Raw genomic sequence first — 25,151 nt, 5'->3', positions numbered from 1 at the left:
GATGTGAGAGTTGGACCATAAAGAAAGCTGAACATTTAAGAATTGATGCTTTTGAACTATAGTGTTGGAGAAGACTCTTGGGAGTCCCTTGGACTGCAAGGGGGTCAAACCAGTGAATCCTAAAGGAAATCGATCCTGAATATTCATTGAAAGGACTGATGCTGAAGCTGAAGTTCCTATACTTTGATCACCTGATGGGAATAACAGACTCATTGGAAAAGACCCCGATGCTGGGAAAGACTGAAGGCCGGAGGAGAAGGGAATGACAGAGGGCAAGATGTTTGCATGTCATCACTAACTCAATGGACATGAGTTTGAGCAATCTCTGGGAAATGGTGAAGGACAGGGAAGCCTGGCTTGATGCAGTTCATGGAGTCTTAAAGAGTTGGACAGGATCGAGTGACTGAACAACAGTGAAAATGACAATAAAAAGAGAGCAGGGATGGTACAGTATCATCAGATAAATTAGACTTAAAAATTTGTAAGACGTAAAGTACATTATTTATTAACAATGGTTCAATATGGCAAGAAGATACAGCAATTATAAACGTTTATGCAATGAACAACAGACCTTCAAAATACGTAAAGCAAAGATGGACATCACTGAAAGAAGAGAGAGTTGTACAATAAGCATGTAACCCCAAAGGGAAAGGGATGGGAGACTTTTCGCAAAACTGTCACAGCCCCTGAATTTTCCTTGTAAGGAGTGAAGGAGCTTTCCCTTATCTTTCTCTCCTTCCATGAGCTTCTTGGAATGAAATGTTCCCTGCGAAGCTGAGAATTTTGCTTGTTTTCTAGCTTCTGTAGGGTTGCTTCTCTGTCATTTAGGAGGACAGTTTAGTTGTGCTCCTGCCCAAATACTTGCTCATTAGAGATGAAGACTTTGGTTTTCTCAGGGCTAGATTAGGCTCAGCACAGAATCATAAACTTACCACTTATATAACATTCATTTACTTCATGAGAAATAATATAATGTTACTGAATTTGTCAAAGACTAAGAAGCTAAAATTGGTCATCTATAATCCATATCATTTTACATGAAAGACATTAAAAAAATTATATTGGAGTATAGTTGATCTACACTGTTGTGTTAGTTTAGGTGTACAGCAAAGTAGAAAGGATTTTAACACTAACAGAATGAAAGGCCGTAACCACAGAATAAATATACTTCTTTAGCTTCAATATATCTAGTTCTTGGGAAAAGAATTTTGTATGTTTTATGTGAAGCAATTGAAGTATTATTACCTGCCACAATCTTTAGATGACGTTTGGTTAATATTTGATTCAGTTTAAATTCCCCTTATAGTCTAAATATTTGATATTGTTCATACACTGGAGTCAATGATTTCTTTGAGAAAAAGATTTACCTCCTTTCCCCATCATAGAACCAACCACTTCCTCCAATATATTTTCATAATTTTGAGGCAAGCCTTTATTATATAATTGATAACATTGCAGTCAAATATTTATTTTTCTCTTATAGCAATTCCCAGGAAAGGGTTGATGGCTTCCCATATCCGTAAGCTAATATTTTATACTTTGACAGTGTCAAAGAAATGAATTACTCAATAGATACAGATTAATTACAAAAGAAAAAGACAGGCATCTGGGAGTAAGAATACTTAGCAACTTCAAGAATAGACTACGTGTAGGTTTAAATCCTGGGTCTGCCACCAGGAAGTTGTGACTACAAAACAAGCTTTCAGTAACCCATTGTTGCCATTGTTCAGTCACTAAGTCGTGTCTGACTCTTTGCAGCCCCATGGACAACAGCAAGCCATGCTTCCCTGTCCCTCACTATCTCCCAGAATTTGCTCAAATTCATGTCCATTGGGTTGGTGATGCTATCCAACCATCTCATCCTCTGCTGCCCTCTTCTTCTTCTGCCTTTAATCTTTCCCAGCATCAGGGTCTTTTCCAATGAGTCCACTGTTCCCATTAAGTGGCCAAAGTATTGGACCTGCACCTTCAGCACCAGTCCTTCCAACGAACATTCAGGGTTGATTTCCTTCAGGATTGACTGGTGATCTTGCTGTCCTAGGGACTCTCAAAAGTCTTTTCTAGCAACACTATTCAAAAGCATCAATTCTTTGACTCAGCCTTCTTTACAAAACAAGCTCTCAGTATCCCAACACACAGTGATATTATTTTTTTTTTTAGTTTTTCATGTATATGTGTCCTGTGAAATGTGATTTTATTTTATTTTATTCATTTTTTTTATTAAAAAATTTTTTTATTTTTACTTTATTTTGCTTTACAATACTGTATTGGTTTTGCCATACATTGACATGAATCAGCTATGGGTGTACATGAGTTCCCAATCATGAACCCCCCTCCCACCTCCCACCCCATATCATCTCTCTGGATCATCCCCGTGCACCAGCCCCAAAATCCTGTATCCTGTATCAAACATAGACTGACGATTTGTTTCTTACATGATAGTTTACATGTTTCAATGCCATTCTCCCAAATCATCCCACCCTCGCCCTCTCCCACAGAGTCCAAAAGTCTGTTCTATACATCTGTGTCTCTTTTGCTGTCCTGCATACAGGGTTATCATTACCATCTTTCTAAATTCCATATATATGTGTTAGTATACTGTATTGGTGTTTTTCTTTCTGGCTTACTTCACTCTGTATAATAGGCTCCAGTTTCATCCACCTCATTAGAACTGATTCAAATGTATTCTTTTTAATGGCTGAGTAATACTCCATTGTGTATATGTACCACAGCTTTCTTATCCATTCATCTGCTGATGGACAAAAGAGACCATAGCAACAATCAACAAAGCCAAAAGGCGGTTCTTTGAAAGGATAAATAAAATTGATAAACCATTAGCCAGACTCATCAGGAAACAAAGGGAGAAAAATCAAATCAATAAAATTAGAAATGAAAATGGAGAGATGACAACAGACAACACAGAATTACAAAGGATCATAAGAGACTACTATCAGCAATTATATGCCAATAAAATGGACAACGTGGAAGAAATGGACAAATGCTTAGAAAAGTACAACTTTCCAAAACTGAACCAGGAAGAAATAGAAAATCTTAACAGACCCATCACAAGCATGGAAATTGAAACTGTAATCAGAAATCTTCCAGCAAACAAAAGCCCAGGTCCAGACGGCTTCACAGCTGAGTTCTACCAAAAATTTCGAGAAGAGCTAACACCTATCCTACTCAAACTCTTCCAGAAAATTGCAGAGGAAGGTAAACTTCCAAACTCATTCTATGAGGCCACCATCACCCTAATACCAAAACCTGACAAAGATGCCACAAAAAAAGAAAACTACAGGCCAATATCACTGATGAACATAGATGACAAATCCTCAACAAAATTCTAGCAATCAGAATCCAACAACACATTAAAAAGATCATACACCATGACCATGTGGGCTTTATCCCAGGGATGCAAGGATTCTTCAATATCCACAAATCAATCAATGTAATTCACCACATTAACAAATTGAAAAATAAAAGCCATATGATTATCTCAATAGATGTAGAGAAGGCCTGTGACAAAATTCAATATCCATTTATGATAAAAACTCTCCAGAAAGCAGGAATAGAAGGAACATACCTCAACACAATAAAAGCTATATATGATAAACCCACTGGAAACATTATCCTCAATGGTGAAAAATGGAAAGCATTTCCTTTAAAGTCAGGAACAAAACAACGGTGCCCACCTTCACCGCTACTATTCAGCATAGTTCTGGAAGTTTTAGCCACAGCAATCAGAGCAGAAAAAGAAATAAGAGGAATCCAACTGGAAAAGAAGTAAAACTCTCACTGCAGATGACATGATCCTCTACATAGAAAACCCTAAAGACTCCACCAGAAAATTACTACAGCTAATCAATGAATATAGTAAAGTTGCAGGATATAAAATCAACACACAGAAATCCCTTGCATTCCTATAAAGTAATAATGAGAAAGTAGAAAAAGAAATTAAGGAAACAATTCCATTCACCATTGCAACGAAAAGAATAAAATACTTGGGAACATACCTACCTAAAGAAACTAAAGACCTATATATAGAAAATTATAAAACACTGATGAAAGAAATCAAAGAAGACACTAATAGGTGGAGAAATATACCGTGTTCATGGATTGGAAGAATCAATATGGTGAAAATGAGTATACTACCTAAAGCAATCTACAGATTCAATGCAATCCCTATTAAGCTACCAGCAGTATTTTTCACAGAGCTAGAACAAATAATTTCAAGATTTGTATGGAAATACTAAAAACCTCGAATAGCCAAAGCAATCTTGAGAAAGAAGAATGGAACTGGAGGAATCAACCTGCCTGACTTCAGGCTCTACTACAAAGCCACAGTCATCAAGACAGTATGGTCCTGGCACAAAGACAGACATATAGATCAATGGAACAAAATAGAAAGCCCAGAGATAAACCCACACACCTATGGACACCTTATCTTCGACAAAGGAGGCAAGAATATACAATGGGTTAAAGACAATCTCTTTAACAAGCGGTGGTGGGAAAACTGGTCAACCACTTGTAAAAGAATGAAACTAGATCACTTTCTAACATCATACACAAAAATAAACTGAAAATGGATTAAAGATCTAAACGTAAGACCAGAAACTATAAAACTCCTAGAGGAGAACATAGGCAAAACACTCTCCAACACTGTGATATTCTGTAAGGTTGAAATGCTAGTGTACTTACTGGGATAAAATTAGGATGGGCTTTTAAGTGAGAATAGATATGGTAACATTATTTTAAAGGCGTGTAGAAGTATTCAGTTTGGAAATTTAATGCAAAGTGATCCTCAAGATATATACTGTTGCATAAATTCAGATTTCATAGTTTTTAAAAAGCCAGTAATACATGTTATTACTGTATACATGTTATTACCCCAAATATTAGGATTTTGGATATTAGGCACACTGTATTTCAGAATGTCAGTTACAGACACAACCCTTCCTTCCCTGGCTGAGGTTTTTGGACTTTCTAAGGTGTCATCTAGTACCTACATATCTTTTTTGGTAGAGGTCACTGAATATGCCTTTGGCCACATATTCTCAACTGTCTCATGTTAGAGACAGTATTCAGCAGAGGATGATACCATGTGTTGATGCCAAAGAATGAACATCTGGAAGGTGACTCAATCCAAATGTGTTGCTTTATTCCCTCAAATTTTACTAGTCAAATTTTAGAAGTTTGATATCATGTAGCAGCAACATTTCTCAGCTGCTAGGTTGGGTCTGTGTAACTAGTCAGCTTATTTTACATGGAATATGCTGTGCTTCGTCATTCAGTCGTGTCTGACTCTTTGTGACACCGTGAACTGTAGATATCACAGACTTCAATGTCCAAGGTGATTCTCCAGGCAAGGATACTGGGGTGGGTTGCCATACCCTCCTCCAGGGGATCTTTCCAACTCAGGGATCGATCCCAGGTCTCGCACAGAGCTGACAGATTCTTTACTGTCTGAGCCACCAGGGAGGCCCTGTATGTGGCATACCAAATAGAAAAATACTTGCTCGTTACTGAGGTGCATATGGGAAAATGTTTTGGGAGCTATTATGTGTGTTCATGTGTGTTTGTCCCTGTTGAAGATGATTTATGAAGAAAATTTTCCACACTATTTGCCTGCTGAAGACCCAGAATCTGTTATTCCTTTCATCTCTCCTTGCAAAACAGACTGTTTTTTCTCCCAGACCATCTGTTTTGTAATACAGAACTAAGACACCTGACAGACAGTGCTGATATTTTTTTCCCTGAGGTATTCTTTTAAGGCCCCGGTGCAGTCAGTACATCACACACCTTCTGAGACACCACAGGCAACACATTTAGATTTCCCCTAAACAAAACACAGAATGCCATCCTTCCAACCTTGAAGATTAGTTTCCTCATCAGACATAAATGTACCACCAAACCAGGGCCCCATATTTTATGGGGTCATTTCCTCAGGCTGGAAAAAGGATGGTGTGGACTTGTGCCCTGCCTGGTAAAGGCTTCAGCCTGAAAGTGACCCTTTCTGCTCACATTTCTTGGCTAGCACAAGTCCCATGGCCCACTTAACTTCACAGAGGAGAGGTGCAGTCTTTCCTGTGCCTCCAAAAAGAAGGGAGTTAATCACAGTGAACAACCTGGATGACTACCTGAGAAATTGCCTGATTAAGTGGTATTAGTGGTCATTTCCCTATGGCTGTAGCAAACAGCAGAGATGTATGGGAGACAGGTCAGTCCTCTCTCCATCTCTCCCTCCAACTCTGTCCTCTCTGAAAACAAATTCAGGTGGTTGTGATGTAGTAGAGTGCACGGGTAAGTGTAAGTTATTAATAACATTTCAGACCTTGGATTAGATAGTTGTTTATATGTGTCTAAGGCATTTGCTTTCCTCTGCACTGAACAAGCTGGATGGTTTCTGCACCTTGGACAGCAAAGAGATGTAGGGCTGGAGGCCTAGGAGTGAGAGGAAGCAGGGCCCTGGACATCAGCATCTGACCCCGAGAGCAGCCCCAGCAGCAGAGGTGATAGAAATGAGGTATCAGTGGTCAGCCAGAGCCTGGGCAGTGGACAGAGCTGAAAGGAGTTATGGTGACATGGGTGTGGAATGGTGAAATCTAGTTGTAAGCTATGATAAACCTAGACAGTGTATTAAAAAGCAGAGATATCAGTTTTTTGACCCTGTAGTCCATATAGTCAAATATGGTCAAATGTCCATATAGTCAAAGCTATGGTTTTTCTAGTAGTCATGTATAGATGTGAGAGTGGGACCATAAAAAAGGCTGAGCACTGAAGGATTGGTGCTTTTGAACTGTGGTGCTGGAGAAGGCTCTTGAGAATCCCTTGGACTGCAAGGAGATAAAGCCAATCAATCCTAAAGGAAATCAACCTTGACTATTCACTGGAAAGACGATGCTGAAGCTGAAACTCCAATACTTTGGCCACCTGATGCAAAGAGCTGGCTCATTGGAAAAGACCCTGATGCTGGGAAAGGAGGAGGGCAGATGGAAAAGGGGATGATGGAGGATGAGATGGTTGGATGGCATTTCTGATTCAATAGAGATGAGTTTGAGCCAATTCTGGGAGATACTGAGGGACAGGGGAGCCTGGCTTGCTGCAGTTCATGGGATCGCAGAGTCGGACATCACTGAGTGACTGAATAACAACAAGAACATCCCCTGGGGATTTTGGGCTTCAGTGTGGACAGGAAATCTCCGAATAATGGGAGGTAATGAAAGCCAGAAAAAATTTAGTCTGATGAATTCTGGCTGAGCTGAGTAGAACTCCCAGGCTAGCGGGCCCTAGCAAAGTACCAGTTACATTAAAAAGAATTAATGATAGAAGTTGATAATTGCACTGTGGTTAATATTAGAAAATCTGTATTGGGAAAGGACATACTTCTCTAGGGAAAAGGCCTTCATATATGTAACTTATCCTCAATATGTTGAAGAAAGAAAGGCTGTGTGAGTTTTTGTGTGCATAAAGAGAGAAGGCATGCATGATAAAGCAAATTGGGAAGAATACAAACTAACAGGGGATCTGGGTAGAGGCTATATGTGTGTCTGCACTGCTCTTATTTTCGCAATATTCTGTAAATTTTCAATTATTTCAGCCTCCAAATTAAAACCGAATGACATGACAGTGTGGCACATGTCATATTTCGGGTGATGAAGTCCCTATTAGGCCAGGGGAGTATCCGTCAGCCTTGCCTGGGGTGGGGGTGTCAGGGCGGGCTTCATGGAGAAGTTTCAGGAGAGACTGGAAGGATGACAACCTGATGGAGGTGTGTGAGGCCCTGGAGCATTGACTGAGGTGGGAGCAGGACAGGCTGCAGGGGAGAACTGTGAGGTCCCATCCATCCCAAGAGTCTGTTATGGAAGGTAACACTGTGTGTGCTCTGACCCTGCAGGGCTCGCCCTCCTCATGGTGAGTGTCACCTGTGTGACCAAGACTGCTGCCTCCTGCCCCTCCAGACAGTTACACAATCCTTCTCATTGCTGGAGCCGAGGCTTAGGAACCTTCAAGGGAAGAAAGCCCAAGGGAGGGGCTTGCAGCTCAAAGTGGCCTGGGATGGGCAGGGCCCACATGCTTTGCTCTCCCCATAAAGGCTCAGCACTTCACTCATGTCAGGACTCTCTGCAGAGGCAGTAGCTCTGAGTCTGCACCTGGCAGGGAAGTCTCAGCTCCTGGCATCTGTGAGGAAGGAAGGGGATAGCTCTCCGTGCTGTGAGGAAGCTGAGTCTGAGACAAGATCCGAGTGTGTGGGGAGCCACGATGCCAGCTCAGGTCTGATCTTGGTCTCAGGGATGCAGAGTTTCAGAGAAAGGAACCTGTGGGCCCTTAAGGATTTGAGGATGGGATGCTGCTGCGAAGTCTCTTGGATGAGGTGGGGCCTATTCCAGGAGGTTCGAGAATGCTCAGAATCCCGTCACTTTCCATTTGAGGTTTCCATATGCAGAAAGTTCAGAGATCATAATGGGAAGATGAAAAACGATGGATCAGCAAGGGTGGAAGGGAGAGAAAGAATGAACCCGCCAATGATGTTCTGCATCTGCTTTCTTTAGGGGCCAGGTGTCAGATTCTGCCTCCTGCTGTTCCTCTCTCTGGCCGCCAGAGGGCGGGGTGCAGGTAAGTCACTCAGGAGCAGCAGTTTCATGAGCTCACCCAGGTGCACAGCGGAGCAGAGGGAGTGGAGCTGGGCTGGATGCTGATGTTCTGGTCCAGAGGGGAGTCGTGGAGATGCAGAGAAGCCGCGCTTTGCAGCCAAATTGAGCTGTGGCCTAGTGTTGATTGCTGGCCTCTCTGGATGTTTGGTCTGAAGCTAAGCCCTGTCCTGGGGCCCCAGTCTGTGTCTCTGTATGGCTGAGGGGGCTCAGGGGAGTCCTAGAGACGAAGACTGTTTTCTTCTAGCTGCTCCTGCTCCTGCTCCCGCTCCCGTGGCCTTGGCTTTGGGATTTCTGGAGGGTGCTTGGTGGTCAGGGTTGTGTCCAGGGAACATTCTTCCCTAATCCTCATCCTCACAATTCCATTTATCACAATAGGCATAAAGATAATTTTCATGTTTAATTAGTTGTGGAGAAGAATGCAGGTTGAGTTAAGCCTGTACTAGATGGTGGCTCAGCCAGTCTTAGCAGAGAAGACACTGACCTCTGGGGCTGCAAAGCCCAGTGATGAGCCTGTGAAGGAGAAAGGAGCTGGGAGTCAATGACCAGGAAGGCTGGAGTGAGCTGTGCAACACTATTAATGAGAATTATCCTCACATCCTCTACAGTGACCCCTTCTGTTGGGAAGTTCTGGGGGAACGAAATCTGTGCCCCTTTCCTGTCTTTCCTGCCCAGAACCTGCAAGGAAATCAAAGAAACTTGCCATAGCGCAGGTGGTGAGTAATAAACCAACTCAGCGTCCTCTCCTTTTGGCCCCTTTTTCGCTACAGATCCTGGTCATGGAGATCAAAAGGGGTGTGCCTACCACTCGTGTCTGCTCTGACTCCAGCTTCCAGTCTAGGATATTTCCAGTGGGAATTTTGAGGCTTTTGGGTACCATCTAGTTTTTGGAGACATGATTTTCTGAACACAGGGAGAATGTTTCTGGTGTTCCTGGTGACTCTTAGTTTGGCAACCAGAGCTCTGATGACTTAAGATTTTCTCCTTGTAAGTAAGCTAAATAGTTAGTCTGCCCCAGTGTCATAGATTCTGGCAGAGACATAGTCCTTTATTACTCACTAACGCAGAAGTAGCCAGAGCATCAGCTTTTTCCTGTGTTGTTTCCCTGGTCCTGTCCCATCACAGTGATGTGAAGAGGTCCAGGAGATATCTGCACATGTAATTTGTTTGCCAAGCAGCTCATAAATTGGAATCATCAAGCAAGCACAAGTCTTTTCTGATATTACAGCTTATTTTCTTTGGGGCTGAGTATGAGGAGGAACTCTGCACTTAGGGAATCCGAATCTCATAAAATGGGCAGTGACCATGCCTGGCCTTAGCTCTGAGTTGCAGAGGCCACATCCTGATGTGGACTTGAGATGTGGTCAGGTGCTCTTATCAGGCCTCGGGGGGTCAGAAGGAGGCTCTATCCAGAGGGAGATACCATCTCTGTCTTCTTGGATGTTTGCTTTATAAAGCCTTTTTGAAAAGGAAGCCTGGAACTAAGGCAGTCAGTGTTTCTGCTCTAAGATTACCCACAGAGAATTGTCCTCAAGAAATGGGTGTGTGTAGGAGCCTTCAGGATACATTTCTGACTTCCCAAATTCTTTCTGGTGATGGGGCCTGACAGGGATTCCCTGTTCTCAGACAGGGGGGTCTCTGGCTGGTTCCCTCTGCAGATGGCCTGTATCACCTCCGCACTGAGAATGGTGTCATCTACCAGACCTTCTGTGACATGACCTCTGGGGGTGGTGGCTGGACCCTGGTGGCCAGCATCCATGAGAACAACATGCGTGGGAAATGCACGTTGGGCGATCGCTGGTCCAGTCAGCAGGGCAACAGGGCTGACTACCCAGAGGGCGATGGCAACTGGGCCAATTACAACACATTTGGGTCTGCAGAGGCCGCCACCAGCGATGACTACAAGGTACTGAGCACCCAGGTGGAAAGGATGGGGAGCGGGGTGCGGCCAGAGCAGAGCCTGTGGAAGGGAGGGCGGGAGACAGGGAGGTGGAAGTGGGGCTGGAGAAGATGACAGACAGAAGCCCATGTCTTGAATGACAGCTTCCTCCCACCAAGGCTGTTTGGGTGGTGCGGCCTCATCGTCTGCTGGAGGAGGTTGGGTTTCTGAGCACTGCTGGGCACCTGGCCTCCTGAAGCCCACAGCTCTCAGCTCAAGTGAGGGTTGTGTATGTCTCTTTTTGGCTGGTGGCACCTCCCAGGTCAGCAAGGCTGAGTGTGTGTCCCTCTGCAGAACCCTGGCTACTACGACATCCAGGCCCAGGACCTGGGCATCTGGCATGTGCCCAACAAGTCCCCCCTGCAACACTGGAGGAACAGCTCCCTGCTGAGGTACCACACCAACACGGGCTTCTTCCGGAGACTGGGGCATAATCTCTTTGGACTCTACCAGGTACATGGGGCTGCTGGCTGGCTGTAGGCGGTGGTCTTTTGGTGAACAGAGAACCAATGTTTTGGATGAGGAGTAAGTTTGCTCTGGTCATTGCACTAAGAGGAACCTCTGCTTGGCTTTCTCCTACCTCTGGGTCCCTGTGAACTGGTGTGCTGCCTCTCAGAGGAACTGTGAGCCAGGAAGCACAAGAAGCTCTGGGGAAGAAGGGAGTGGGTAAAGAAGGAGAAAAACAAGGGTCTTGAGGCTGGTTAGGTTCTGAGCTATGAGTAGGGATGGCAAAGAATCCCTATCATTCAGACTGTTGTCTGAATAATGCCACCTGAGGGCATTAAATCCTCTACTTCCTCAATCTGTATTTTCGTCCCTATAGAAATTCCCAGTGAAGTATGGAGCAGGGAAGTGCTGGACTGACAACGGCCCAGCCATTCCTGTCGACTATGACTTTGGTGATGCTGAGAAAACTGCATCTTATTACTCACCAAATGGTCAGCGTGAGTATCTGCTTCCAGAACCCAGTCATCAATCCTTTGCTGCACTCTTGGGGGAAGGGTAAATAACAACAATTAATGATTGCTGGCATTTATGGAACGCATATCAATACAACACACCAAACTGTTTTCTAGAAACTTGACACGGTTTTGTGTCATTTAATCATCCTGAAAAATTTATGGAGTTAGAATTACTGTCCTCTCCATTGTAGAGAATATAAAGCCAGACTTCTTAATCAATATACTGTGTGACATAATAGTTACACAAAAAAGGCAAGCTAATGTTCCCAGGTGAGAACTACTTGGAAAGTAGTGAGAAAAATTTGTTTTTGTTATGATGGATAGCTATTATTTGAAAGAAGACATTTTTTCAGCAGGATAAAACAGGAGACGTGGGTTTGATAGCTCAGTAGGGAAGGTCCCCTGGAGAAGGAAATGGCTACCCATTCCAGTATTCTTGCCAGGAAAATCTCTAGGACAGAGGAACCTGGCGGGCTGCATTCTGTGGTGTCACAAAGAGTCGACCACGACTGAGACTAACACTACTAAAGTTAATGTTTGGTGGGAAAATGTGAACCATCAGTTTTTATATTTACTATTTCAATGACAGCAGGTAATGGTAGGTAGGGCAAATAAAGTCATGGTAATTGGATGAGAAGTGTGCCAGCAGAAACCGATGGCAAATTCTTTTTTTTTTAATTTTTACTTTATTTTACTTTTACAATACTGTATTGGTTTTGCCATACATTGACATGAATCGATGGCCACTTCTGATCATTGCTTATTCCTGCTGGACCTCTGGAGGTCTTCTTGCTGATCTCTCAGTGGACTCTAATTTCTCCTATGAGTCCTAGGCAGACAAGTGACTCTTGTGAACATAAGTCTTGGTCTTGTTAGCTCAGATGGAAGGAGGTTCCCTTCCAGCCAAATTCAGAGCCAGCATGTAGCAGCCGCTGTCCACAGAAATGCTGGGTTTCATCCCCTAAGCTTGGAGTCCTGGGCTGTAACCTGACCTGTTGATTTAGGCAATCCCTGGGCTGGTCAAAGGGAAATTGTTTCCAGTTCATCTTTTGAATACTTAGGCCTTTCTCTGCCTCTCTTTTCCAGGAGAATTTGTTGCAGGATTTGTCCAGTTCAGGGTGTTTAACAATGAGGGAGCTGCCAATGCCCTGTGTGCTGGGATGAGAGTCACTGGCTGCAACACTGAGTTCGTGAGTTTAGGGATGATCCCTGGCTTGTGTGTGTGTGTCTATGTGTGCATGGGAACACTTGATTGGGATGTTTTAATGTAAATCTCCTTGGCTTGCGTTTTATTCTTTTGCTGGTATTTTGTGGACATACTTTTAAAATTGTTACTATTGAGGAGCCTGGTAGGCTGCAGTCCATGGGGTTGTGAAGAATCGGATACAACTGAATGTCTTCACTTTCACTTTTCACTTTCATGCATTGGAGAAGGAAATGGCAACCCACTCCAGTGTTCTTGCCTGGAGAATCCCAGGGACAGGGGAGCCTCGTGGGCTTCCGTCTATGGGGTTGCACAGAGTCGGACACGACTGAAGCGACTTAGCAGCAGTAGCAGCATTGCTTTTAAATTGAGATTCAATGGACATAAACATTTTATTAGCTTCAAGTATATAACATAATGATTCTATATTTTTATGTATTTTGAAATGATCATCACAGTAACTCTAGTCAACATCCACCATCACAAATGGTTTCAAATTCTTTTGTCTTGTAATAAAAAATTTTAATATCTACTCTCTTAGTAACTTTTCAGTGTACCAATCAGTATTATTAACTATAGTCACTAGTCTATACTTTACATCCCCAGGACTTATTTTATAACTGAAAGTTTGTACATTTGTCTAATGGATATAATTTCCTGTATTGAAGTCCAATTTATCTGTATTCTCATGTATGATTAGTACTTTGATGCTGTGTTTAAGAAGTATTTTCCTATGTCGAGATCATGATGCTATTCTACATTCAATGTAGAAACTTTATGTTTTTATTTTTTCCCAGTATTGAGAAGAGAGCACCATAGTTGTGGTTAGTGGAGACTGTCTCTGAAGGACATTTATGGTTGGGGGGCAGGAGGAAGAGAGAGTCAGAGTTCTAACGACAAGAATATTCATTCAGTACCTTTTCCTTCCACAACTGTCAGTCTGAGAAACGTGACCCTGAAGTCAAGGACATCTTCACTTCCCTGTTCAGTTACCAGTTGTCCATTTCTCGGTCGAGGTGTGATAGCTGTGTCTTCATGGAAGGGTCCCTAGATTATGATTTGGAGGATGATGCAGGTGTGGGCTCTGGGAGTAGGGTGAGACGTGTTTCCCCTACACTGGCTTCCAAGGAGCCTTATCTTGCTCATTAATGCTCATTTGCATGTACCCTTGCAAGCACTGATTCCTTAAAAACACATGCTAAGGAACCTACAAAGTGCAGCTATTAGAGATGCAAAGCTGACAGAGTCATCCTAAGGAGCTCAGACTGAGTGGGAGAGAGATATAAATGCACGATTGCAATCTCATGTGGTATCGCCTGTGATAGCAACATAAACAAGGGGCTCCGGGAACACAATACAGGAGCTGCTACCTGTACTAATGGCACACAGTTGATTCTGAAGGAAGGTGACACCTTTGCTGAATGTCAAAAGATGTGTGTAAAATTCAATAGGCAGCAAGGGGCAGAGTAGTGTCCTTGAGCATGAGTGACTGACATGTTCAAAATCACTGGGATTTAATAGACCATGGTGTGTTGAGGGGGCAGTGAGCTGTTGTGTAAATTGTATCATGGTATGCACATGGTGTAGAATCAAGAGCTGATGCTGGAAATACTTGCAAGAAGTAGGGCAAGGAGGGGCTTTTGAATTATGTTCAGGACACAGAGTTTATGTTATAGGTGATGGGACACCTATAATCTGATGTTAGGGGACACATCAGAGGAGTTTGAACAGATTAGTGACCTGATCATTCAAGAGCAGGGAAATGAGTTAGTGAGACCATGCTGCTGCTGCTAAGTCGCTTCAGCCGTGTCCGACTCTGTGCGACCCCACAGATGGCAGCCTACTAGGCTCCTCTGTCTCTGGGATTCTCCAGGCAAGAACACTGCAGTGGGTTGCCATCTCCTTCTCCAATGCATGAAAGTGAAAAGCGAAAGTGAAGTCGCTCAGTTGTGCCCGACTTTTAGCGACCCCATGGGCTGCAGCCTACCAGGCTCCTCTGTCCATGGGATTTTCCAGGCAAGAGAACTGGAGTGGGGTGCCATTGCCTTCTCCAGTGAGACCATGAGGCAGGTGTAAAGGTACAGGTGTGAAATACTGAGGACCTGAGCCAGGGTGGCCTTGATAAATTTAAAAGAGCAAGCATGGATGCCTAGACAGTGAAATCAGCAGTTCTTGATGATTAAATGAACGTGGGGGATGGGAAGTGAAAGAGGCAACAGACTTCAGGGTTTTGTTTTGGGTGATTGAGTGCTGTCAATTAAGATGGGTGACAGGAGGAGAAATAGATTCAAGGGCAGCAAAAGAGCGAATTAGTTTTGTTTTGCTTAAGTGGAGTTTTAGATTTAGCGATATGTAGGTGGAGACATTCACAGGGCAGCTGGATATGGGGTTTCAAGCCCAGAAAATACCTGGCTGGTCATTCAGATTAAGGAGTATATCTTGGTGATAGGTGATTATGCTGGTTCTAGCAAAAGTCATGGGAGAAGACAGACAATCATCAGGAGATTGAGGTGTGGACAGAATTGTGAGGAATCAATAGCCTTTAGGGGATCTATTGAGGAACAAGCATGGTTGAGGGGGTCTGAGAATAAGCATAAAGGGAAGTAGAAAGGAATTCAGGAAAGCATGGTTTCAGAGTCCACTGGAGGGAAAGGTTTTTTCAGGGGAGGGGTCAAGGCAAGTAGGAAGAAGACCACATTTACAGGGGATTTGACCATTAAGAGCTCCCTGGTGTGTCCACAGCCAACCCCTTGTTGTGTCTTCTCCCTGCCCCCCAGCACTGCATCGGTGGAGGAGGATACTTCCCAGAGAGCAGTCCCTGGCAGTGTGGGGATTTCTCCTCCTTTGATTGGAATGGATACGGAGCTCACCGGGGTTACAGCTCCAGCCGGGAGATCACTGAGGCAGCTGTGCTCCTGTTCTACCGCTGAGAGCTGTGTGGTGTGAGACAGAAAGCCAGCTCCTAAGCCCAGACCCTCAGAAATGGAAAAATGGAATGCTAACAAGGAGGGGAAGGGAATAAATTACATCACTTTGTGCACTTTGTGACTCTCAGTTTCTTTTAATTCCTTTTACAAATTGAAACCTGGAGTGATGTTTTACAATAACACCTTGTAAGCTGGTGATTTCTACTTTAGACTTTCGGAGTTTGGAACTTCTAGTCTCAGGTATCCAGGACACACATTTGCTTCTCTTTCTAGGGAACCCCTATGGGAGACTGAGGAGCAGGGAAAAATCATTCTTAATTTTCCTACCATTCTATTATTGGTTAGTGAAATTAAGCTCTCTGCATAAGTATCTTAAAGAGGAAAAGCTGATTATTATTTAGTTTCAGTAGGGAAAAAAGAAATTGAGGTCACAGCTGTCCATTTCCTTTATTCCTCCAATTTTGACAGTTGGGACAGTGTCTCTAAAATGATTTGGTACTATTTGCAACATCTCTGTTTTAGGGAGGGTTCTCACAATACCAAGGAATTCACTGACACCTAGTGGGATGTCCTACAACTCAACTCCATTTTGACCTAGTCTACCAGGAGACAGCGTCAGATCGCCATGTGAAGGGCTCAGTTCTACAAGTCTGTCCCTTGAATCCCCTACTCCAGATACCGGTTGCAAGTCCAGATTGTCACCTGTGGTTTGACTGACTGGCTGTAGATTGGAGGTTCCAGTGAATCCCTCCTTGGGTTCAATTAAATTGCTAGAGTGGCTCAGAAAACTCAATGAAACATTTTATCTACTAGATGATGAGTTTATTAGAAAAGGGTATAATTCAGGAATAGCCAGATGGAAGAGACAGCTGGAGCCAGTTCAGGTGAAGGGCCCAGAGCTTCCTTGCCCTGAAGCATTTCTTCCCAATCTCCACATATTCACCAAACCTGAAGCCCTCTCAGTTCAGTTCAGTCGCTCAGTCGTGTCTGACTCTTTGCGACCCCATGAATCGCAGCACGCCAGGCCTCCTGGTTCATCACCATCTCCCGGAGTTCACTCAGACTCACGTCCATAGAGTCCGTGATGCCATCCAGCCATCTCATCCTCGGTCGTCCCTTTCTCCTCCTGCCCCCAATCCCTCCCAGCATCAGAGTCTTTTCCAATGAGTCAACTCTTTGCATGAGTTGGCCAAAGTACTGGAGCTGCAGCTTTAGCATCATTCCTTCCAAAGAAATCCCAGGGCTGATCTCCTTCAGAATGGACTGGTTGGATCTCCTTGCAGTCCAGGGGACTCTCAAGAGTCTTCTCCAACACCACAGTTCAAAAGCATCAATTCTTCGGTGCTCAGCCTTCTTCACAGTACAACTCTCACATCCATACATGACTACTGGAAAAACCATAGCCTTGACTAGACGGACCTTAATAGCAAAGTAATGTCTCTGCTTTTGAATATACTATCTAGGTTGGTCATAACTTTCCTTCCAAGGAGTAAGCATCTCTTAATTTCATGGCTGCAATCACCATCTGCATTGATTTTGGAGCCCTCCAAAATAAAGTCTGACACTGTTTCTACTGTTTCCCATCTATTTCCTATGAAGTGATGGGACCAGATGCCATGATCTTCGTTTTCTGAATGTTGAGCTTTAAGCCAACTTTTTCACTCTCCTCTTTCACGTTCATCAAGAGGCTTTTGAGTTCCTCTTCACTTTCTGCCATAAGGGTGGTGTCATCTGCATATCTGAGGTTATTGATATTTCTCCCGGCAATCTTGATTCCAGCTTGTGTTTCTTCCAGTCCAGCATTTCTCATGATGTACTCTGCATAGAAGTTAAATAAGCAGGGTGACAATATACAGCCTTGACGGACTCCTTTTCCTATTTGGAACCAGTCTGTTGTTCCATGTCCAGTTCTAACTGTTGCTTCCTGACCTGCATACAGATTTCTCAAGAGGCAGGTTAGGTGGTCTGGTATTCCCATCTCTTTCAGAATTTTCCACAGTTTATTGTGATCCACACAGTCAAAGGCTTTGGCATAGTCAATAAAGCAGAAATAGTTGTTTTTCTGGAACTCTCCTGCTTTTTCCATAATCCAGCGGATGTTGGAAATTTGATCTCTGGTTCCTCTGCCTTTTCTAAAACCAGCTTGAACATCAGGGAGTTCACGATTCATGTATTGCTGAAGCCTGGCTTGGAGAATTTTGAGCATTACTTTGCCAGCATGTGGATACTCCTCATCCAAGGTAAGGAGCAGCGGATATGCTTTGCTGGAGCAGCCGTGAAGAGATATCCCACGCCCAAGGTAAGAGAAACCCAAGTAAGATGGTAGGTGTTGCAAGAGGGCATCAGAGGGCAGACACACTGAAACCATAGTCACAGAAAACTAGTCAGTCTCATCACACTAGGACCACAGCCTTGTCTAACGCTATGAAACCGAGCCATTCCTGTGGGGCAACCCAAGATGGGCGGGTCATGGTGGAGAGGTCTGACAGAATGTGGTCAACTGGAGAAGGGAATGGCAAGCCACTTCAATATTCTTGCCTTGAAAACCCCATCAACAGTATGAAAAGGCAAAATGATAGGATACCAAAAGAGGAACTCCCCAGGTCATTAGCTGCCCAATATGCCACTGGAGATCAGTGGAGAAATAACTCCAGAAAGAATGAAGGGATGGAGCCAAAGCAAAAACAATACCCAGTTGTGGATGTGACTGGCAATAGAAGCAAGATCTGATGCTGTAAAGAGCAATATTGCATAGGAACCTGGAATGTCAGGTCCATGAATCAAGGCAAATTGGAAGTGGTCAAACAGGCGATGGCAAGGGTGAACGTCGACATTCTAGGAATCAGCAAACTAAAATGGACTGGAATGGGTGAATTTAACTCAGATGACCATTATATCTACTACTGTGGGCAGGAATCCCTCAGAAGAAATGGAGTAGCCATCATGGTCAACAAGAGAGTCCAAAATGCAGTACTTGGATGCAATCTCAAAAATGACAGAATGATCTCTGTTCGTCTCCAAGGCAACCCATTCAATATCACAGTTATTCAAGTCTATGCCCCAACCAGTAATGCTGAAGAAACTGAAGTTGAACAGTTTTGTGAGGACCTACAAGACCTTTTAGAACTAACACCCCAAAAAGATGTCCTTTTCATTATAGGGGACTGGAATGCAAAAGTAGGAAGTTAAGAAACACCTGGAGTAACAGGCAAATTTGGCCTTGGAATGCGGAATGAAGCAGGGCAAAGACTAATAGAGTTTTGCCAAGAAAATGCACTGGTCATAGCAAACACCTTCTTCCAACAACACAAGAGAAGACTCTACACATGGACATCACCAGATGGTCAACACCGAAATCAGATTGATTATATTCTTTGTAGCCAAAGATGGAGAAGCTCTATGCAGTCAGCAAAAACAAGACTGGAAGCTGACTGTAGCTCAGATCATGAACTCCTTATTACCAAATTCAGACTCAAATTGAAGAGAGTAGGGAAAACCGCTAGATCATTCAGGTATGACCTAAATCAAATCCCTTATGATTATACAGTGGAAGCGAGAAATAGATTTAAGGGCCTAGATCTGATAGATAGAGTGCCCGATGAACTATGGACTGAGGTTCGTGACATTGTACAGGAGACAGGGATCAAGACCATCCCCATGGAAAAGAAATGCAAAAAAGCAAAATGGCTGTCTGGGGAGGTCTTACAAATAGCTGTGAAAAGAAGAGAGGCAAAAAGCAAAGGAGAAAAGAAAAGATATAAGCATCTGAATGCAGAGTTCCAAAGAATAGCAAGAAGAGATAAGAAAGCCTTCTTCAGCAATCAATGCAAAGAAACAGAGGAAAAGAACAGAAGGGGAAAGACTAGAGACCTCTTCAAGAAAATTAGAGCTAGCAAGGGAACATTTCATGCAAAGATGGGCTCAATAAAGGACAGCAATGGTATGGCCCTAACATAAGCAGAAGATATTAAGAAGAGGTGGCAAGAATACATGGAAGAACTGTACAAAAAAGATCTTCACGACCCAGATAATCATGATGATGTGATCACTCATCTAGAGCCAGACATCTTGGAATGTGAAGTCAAGTGGGCCTTAGAAAGCATCACTATGAACAAAGCTAGTGGAGGTGATGGCATTCCAGTTGAGCTGTTTCAAATCCTGAAAGATGATGTTGTGAAAGTGCTGCACTCAATATGCCAGCAAATTTGGAAAACTCAGCAATGGCCACAGGACTGGAAAAGGTCAGTTTTCATTCCTATTGCAAAGAAGCTCTCTAAACCATATCTTTTGGGGGTTTTACACAGACAGGTTTGATTAAATCATTGACTAGGTGTCAGGATACTTTTAACAGGAGGCTTCCTGTGTGCTGTTTCATTTCTGTCAGGAATTCTCTGCTCCTTCTTAGGAAAGCTTCTCCCAGGGGCGGAAGAAACCAGGCATTTCCTTCATTAGTTTTTCTATACAGTGATAAGCATCTTCTTTCTCCCTATGAACCTTACGGTAAAAGTGATTGTTTACAAATCTCTCTCTTTAATATGGATTGCCTATGTTTTGTAAGTCTGGAACTTTAATCTTTATCTTTGCTAAGAATAACAACTTTTAAGACAGTATATATACACACACCATGTTAATTAAAACACCTTTGCTCCATCAGAGCTCTGATTGCAGTGTCTTTCTTTCTCTCTCTCTCTCCCTCTCTTTTTCAGGCTGATCCCTTGGAGCACAGAGGCCCTCTGAGTTCACATTCCTGCCCGGGCTTCTAAGACCCTCTCGAGAGGGCGCTGTGTGTCTTCACTCCATCAAGAGGGTGCCTGAGGCCTCCGTGAACAGAGCAAGTCCCATGTCAGGGGCTTTATTGGCTTTCTGCATAATCCAAGGAATATCAGCCTCTTTCTCTCTCCTTTACTTTCATATTGGTCGACTCCGGACCACCAGGTTCCAGTCCATTAAAGGACCACAACAACTAGGGAAATTGATTCAACCTTCCAACCCTCTTCTCTTCAGGAGAGTCAGGGTGAATGGGCTTGAAAGTTTCAATCCTCTCATTTCAAGGCAGATTCTAACTTCATTAACATGACTGAAGATCTCTGAGGCAGAGTCTGAATGTAGCCCATTCCAACTGAACTAGAATTGTTGGTTTTTGCAGAAACAGAAGCAGTGGGTTCTGATTGATATTATCTGCGATGTTCAAATAAGTCCAGCTGGTACATAGTGCCCAAGCAAGATTCACCCAAGTGTCAAGATAAATTTCTTTCTGATAAATTGATCCTCCAAATTCTGTCCACAGAATCACACCAGAGCTTGTAGCTGGATGTCCCCAGTCTGTAATGCATTGTAAAGTTATCCCTTGTCAGCTTGGATTTGGCACGGTCCCAGGTCATGGGCTGGAATCCAAAAGCCAGACCTCACAGTCAAAGACTGTTGAATCATGGATTGCAGGTTCATCAAAATCCTAGTCAACATCACAAACATACTGTCTTGTAAGAAGACTTGATTTTAGCATTTTTCTTTACCATGTTAGTGTGAGAAGGTAGTACTAAGCTCAGATTCAAACTTTGACAAATCTGGCTCCCATTTGTAATTTAATTCTGTTCCCAGAGTGTTGTCAGTGTTGCATTGTTCTGTGATCGATCATACAGTGTATATATTTGGTCTGCAAGCTGCCAGGAACATGACCTGTGTATTAGATGATTCGGGTGCTGACCATGCCTTGTCAGTGCGTCATTTTATTTTCACATCGTGACAACACCAAACCAAATCCTTCATTGAGAATATCTCTGGCAGATTTGCTAAGGTCCACATATGTAGATGAATGCACATTGCTCATACACAGAATTCTATGTATAGGTGTGATGGCAAGACTGTGAGAAGAGGTGGTCCAGTGTCTCCTCAGGTGAGTTCTGCAGCCACAGCTGAGGCCACGGTGTTTGCTCTGAGTTGAGCAGCAGCTATCTTGGTTGGAAGGTGAAGTGAAAGCCCTGTGGTTGTTCTTGACTAAACCTGATTTGTATGGTGGTTGGTCAACGATGGTTAATGTACAGTTGACCCTAGAACAATGTGTGGATTGTGGTCACCAATCCTCCAAACAGTCTAAAATCCACATATAACTTATAGTTGGTCATTTGTACCCATAGTTGCTTCATATCTGCAGTTCCTCTGGGTCTGTGTTCCACATCTGCAGATTCAACAAGTCATGAATTGTGTGCTGTGCTGTGCTTAGTATCTCAGTCATGTCCGACTCTTTGTGACCCCATGGACTGTAGCCCATCAGGCACCTCTGTCCATGAGAATTCTCCATGCAAGAATACTGGAGTGGGTAGCTTATCCCTTCTCCAGGGGATCTTCATGAATTGTGCAGTACTATGGGAGCAGGAGGAGAAGGGGATGACCGAGGATGAGATGGCTGGATGGCATCACGGACTGGATGGACGTGAGTCTGAGTGAACTCCGGGAGATGATGATGGACAGGGAGGCCTGGCGTGCTGTGATTCATGGGGTTGCAAAGAGTCAGACATGACTGAGCGACTGAACTGAACTGAACTGAACTGATGTGATTTAATATTGGAAAAATCCAACATATAAGTGGACGAGCACAGTTCAAACCAGTTTTGCTCATGGGTCAGCTGTGTTTGCCTTTTTCCAGTACCTTCTCTTTTTTCCACCTCCCTAATAAATCTTTCCCCCTTACTAGTTCATTCCAGATTTCCATCCTTCTCTTTTATCCCTTCTTTCTTACTCCTTTTTGTTACCTCTTGCCTTATTTCTCTCTCTTTATGTCAGGTTGCTACAAATCCCAGCTTGAATCTGCTAGATGTGTAAAGCCAAGCTACTGATGTGGGACTGTGGTGAAGGAAAGTGCAGCATTTACTGAAGACTCAAGCAAGGAGTTTGGGTAGCTAGTGCTCAAATCCTGAAAGTGAAGGAGGAGAGCGAAAAAGTTGGCTTAAAGCTCAACATTCAGAAAACGAAGATCATGGCGTCTGGTCCAATCACTTCATGGGAAATAGATGGGGAAACAGTGGAAACAGTGTCAGACTTTATTTTTTGGGGCTCCAAAATCACTGCAGATGGTGACTGCAGCCATGAAATTAAAAGACACTTACTCCTTGGAAGAAAAATTATGACCAACCTAGATAGTATATTCAAAAGCAGAGACATTACTTTGCTATTAAGGTCCGTCTAGTCAAGGCTATGGTTTTTCCAGTAGTCATGTATGGACGTGAGAGTTGTACTGTGAAGAAGGCTGAGCACCGAAGAATTGATGCTTTTGAACTGTGGTGTTGGAGAAGACTCTTGAGAGTCCCTTGGACTGCAAGGAGATCCAACCAGTCCATTCTGAAGGAGATCAGCCCTGGGATTTCTTTGGAAGGAATGATGCTAAAGCTGAAGCTCCAGTACTTTGGCCACCTCATGCAAAGAGTTGACTCATTGGAAAAGACTCTGATGCTGGGAGGGATTGGGGGCAGGAGGAGAGGGGGACGACTGAGGATGAGATGGCTGGATGGCATCACAGACTCTATGGACGTGAGTCTGAGTGAACTCCGGGAGTTGGTGATGGACAGGGAGGCCTGGCGTGCTGCGATTCTTGGGGTCACAAAGAGTCGGACACGACTGAGTGACTGAACTGAACTGAGCTCCCTACTGGCTTTCAGAGAAAAATGTTTAAAGGCAAGATGGGTAAGAGGGTTGCTGTAGCTAGATCAACAGGTGGACTCTCTTCTAATTGGTTGTTGGTGGGGGTAAATGGGACTCAACATCATCAACCTTCTCCAACTGGTCTGGAGCCCACCTGCTTGTGGTCAGCCCCCAATTACCTTCTTCGATCTGTTGTGGGTTTCATTATCTGCAAATCATCTTGAAGGATATGGCTCAGAAGAGATTTGTCATCTGGAAGGAATATGTTTGGAGCCCTGGCAAACTTCTGTTTCTTTTCTCCTGAAAACTCAGCAGTCATTTTACGGGTCTCAGGCTAGGAATCCCTGGGTCTTGAGGGCCTCTGTGAATTTGTCAGTTTTCTTCTCTATGTTCTTTTCAGTTTGCTTCTGTAGCCTTCTGAGCTGCTTCCCCATCCCCCTCCCCACTAATGGATGTTGTTCTTCTTCTTTCTCTTCTCCTCCAGGGTGGCTGCTACTGCCTCGTACTTCCAGTCAGCCTCGTGAGCCAGGTGCCCTAGGCAGGAAAACTTGCACATAGGTGTCAGATGGACATAGATGTCAAGACGTCACCTTGAGGATGGCAGGGATCACTGTCCACTTTTCATGTCATTGGGTGGTGGGATCCCATCAAGTTCCTTGAGGTGGTCCAGAGTGGCCTGGCCTTGCCTGGTCTTGGGGGTACCATGTCTCACACTGTCAGCCAGAAGATGCAGTTGGGTGTTCGGATTTGGGAGGGGTTGACGTCCATCTGCTTGCGGAGGAAGGCCAGGCACTTCAACTTGTTTCTGTAGAAACTGCCAGGAAATACTGATTCCCAAGCAGTGCAGGAATACCACCTTCTGGCCCAGAACTACCTTCTTGGCCAGGGGGGCTGCCAGGTAGGCCAGGAGATGGCCTCAGCTATCAAACACCAGGACCTGCCCCTCTGCCATCTTTGGCAGTCGTGTAAGAAAGAAACTTTTGTTACTTAAGCGGGATGTTGAATTTATAGGTAATTACTTTCATAATTCATTAAACTGTCTATGCTTTTAATCCTTTTCTGTATATGTATTAATTTTTTTACAATGAGGTATTTTTTTTTAACAATAAATCCTAAATAGTTCACAGGGAGAAGCTGGACTGGATGCAGGTTTGGAATGGGGCAGCTTTAAGTCACACTATTCTCTCTCACACAGACACAGACTGACAATTTTTTTTTCCTAAAGTAGATTTTGAATTATGCTGTTATGGACTGGTGATTGGTGATGAATCTAAATTCACAAAAAACAATACTCTCTCATAATCAAATATTTATTTACTGTTTTACATTCTTACTAACATTTGACTGTGAGGATCACAACAAACTATGGAAAATTCTTCAAGAGATGGGAATACCAGACCACCTGACCTGCCTCCTGAGAAACCTGTATGCAGGTCAGGAAGCAACAGTTAGAAATGGACATAGAACAACAGACTGGTTCCAAATAAGGAAAGGAGTCCGTCAAGGCTGTATATTGTCACCCTGCTTATTTAACTTATATGAAGAGTATGCCATGAGAAATGCTGGACTGGATGAAGCACAAGCTAGAATCAAGATTGCCAGGGAAATATCAATAAACTCAGATATACAGATAACACCACACTTAGGGCAGAAAGCAAAGAAGGACTGAAGAGCCTCTTATGAAAGTGAAAGAGAGTGAAAAAGTTGGCTTAAAACTCAACATTCAGAAAAGCAAAATCATGCCATCTGGTCCCATCACTACATGGCAGATAGATGGGGAAACAATGGAAACAGTGAGGGACTTTATTTTGGGGCTCCAAAATCACTGCAGACAGT

At 43.6% G+C, this 25,151-nt stretch overlaps 1 protein-coding gene and 2 pseudogenes across 1 annotated transcript; 1 reads left to right on the top strand and 2 right to left on the bottom strand.

The window, feature by feature from the left end:
- The first annotated feature begins 8,135 nt into the window (after nt 1-8,135).
- ITLN (intelectin) lies at nt 8,136-15,792 on the top strand. The gene is given in 8 exon segments (NM_001202852.1): nt 8,136-8,271; nt 8,550-8,613; nt 9,257-9,364; nt 10,307-10,554; nt 10,882-11,040; nt 11,411-11,531; nt 12,636-12,739; nt 15,531-15,792. Coding segments are annotated over 8 exon segments (969 nt in total). The 5' UTR covers nt 8,136-8,259; the 3' UTR covers nt 15,684-15,792.
- Nucleotides 15,793-20,722: 4,930 nt separating this feature from the next.
- On the bottom strand, nt 20,723-21,812 carry LOC114108836 (voltage-dependent anion-selective channel protein 2-like; annotated as a pseudogene).
- Nucleotides 21,813-23,644: 1,832 nt separating this feature from the next.
- Nucleotides 23,645-24,267, bottom strand: LOC114108831 (large ribosomal subunit protein uL13-like; annotated as a pseudogene).
- Nucleotides 24,268-25,151: the final 884 nt, after the last annotated feature.

The sequence above is a fragment of the Ovis aries genome, chromosome 1, assembly GCF_016772045.2.
Source record: "Ovis aries strain OAR_USU_Benz2616 breed Rambouillet chromosome 1, ARS-UI_Ramb_v3.0, whole genome shotgun sequence".
NCBI lineage: Eukaryota > Metazoa > Chordata > Mammalia > Artiodactyla > Bovidae > Ovis > Ovis aries.
The sequence above is the reverse complement of the archived record's forward strand: the minus strand, read 5'-3'. Positions and strand labels throughout refer to the sequence as shown.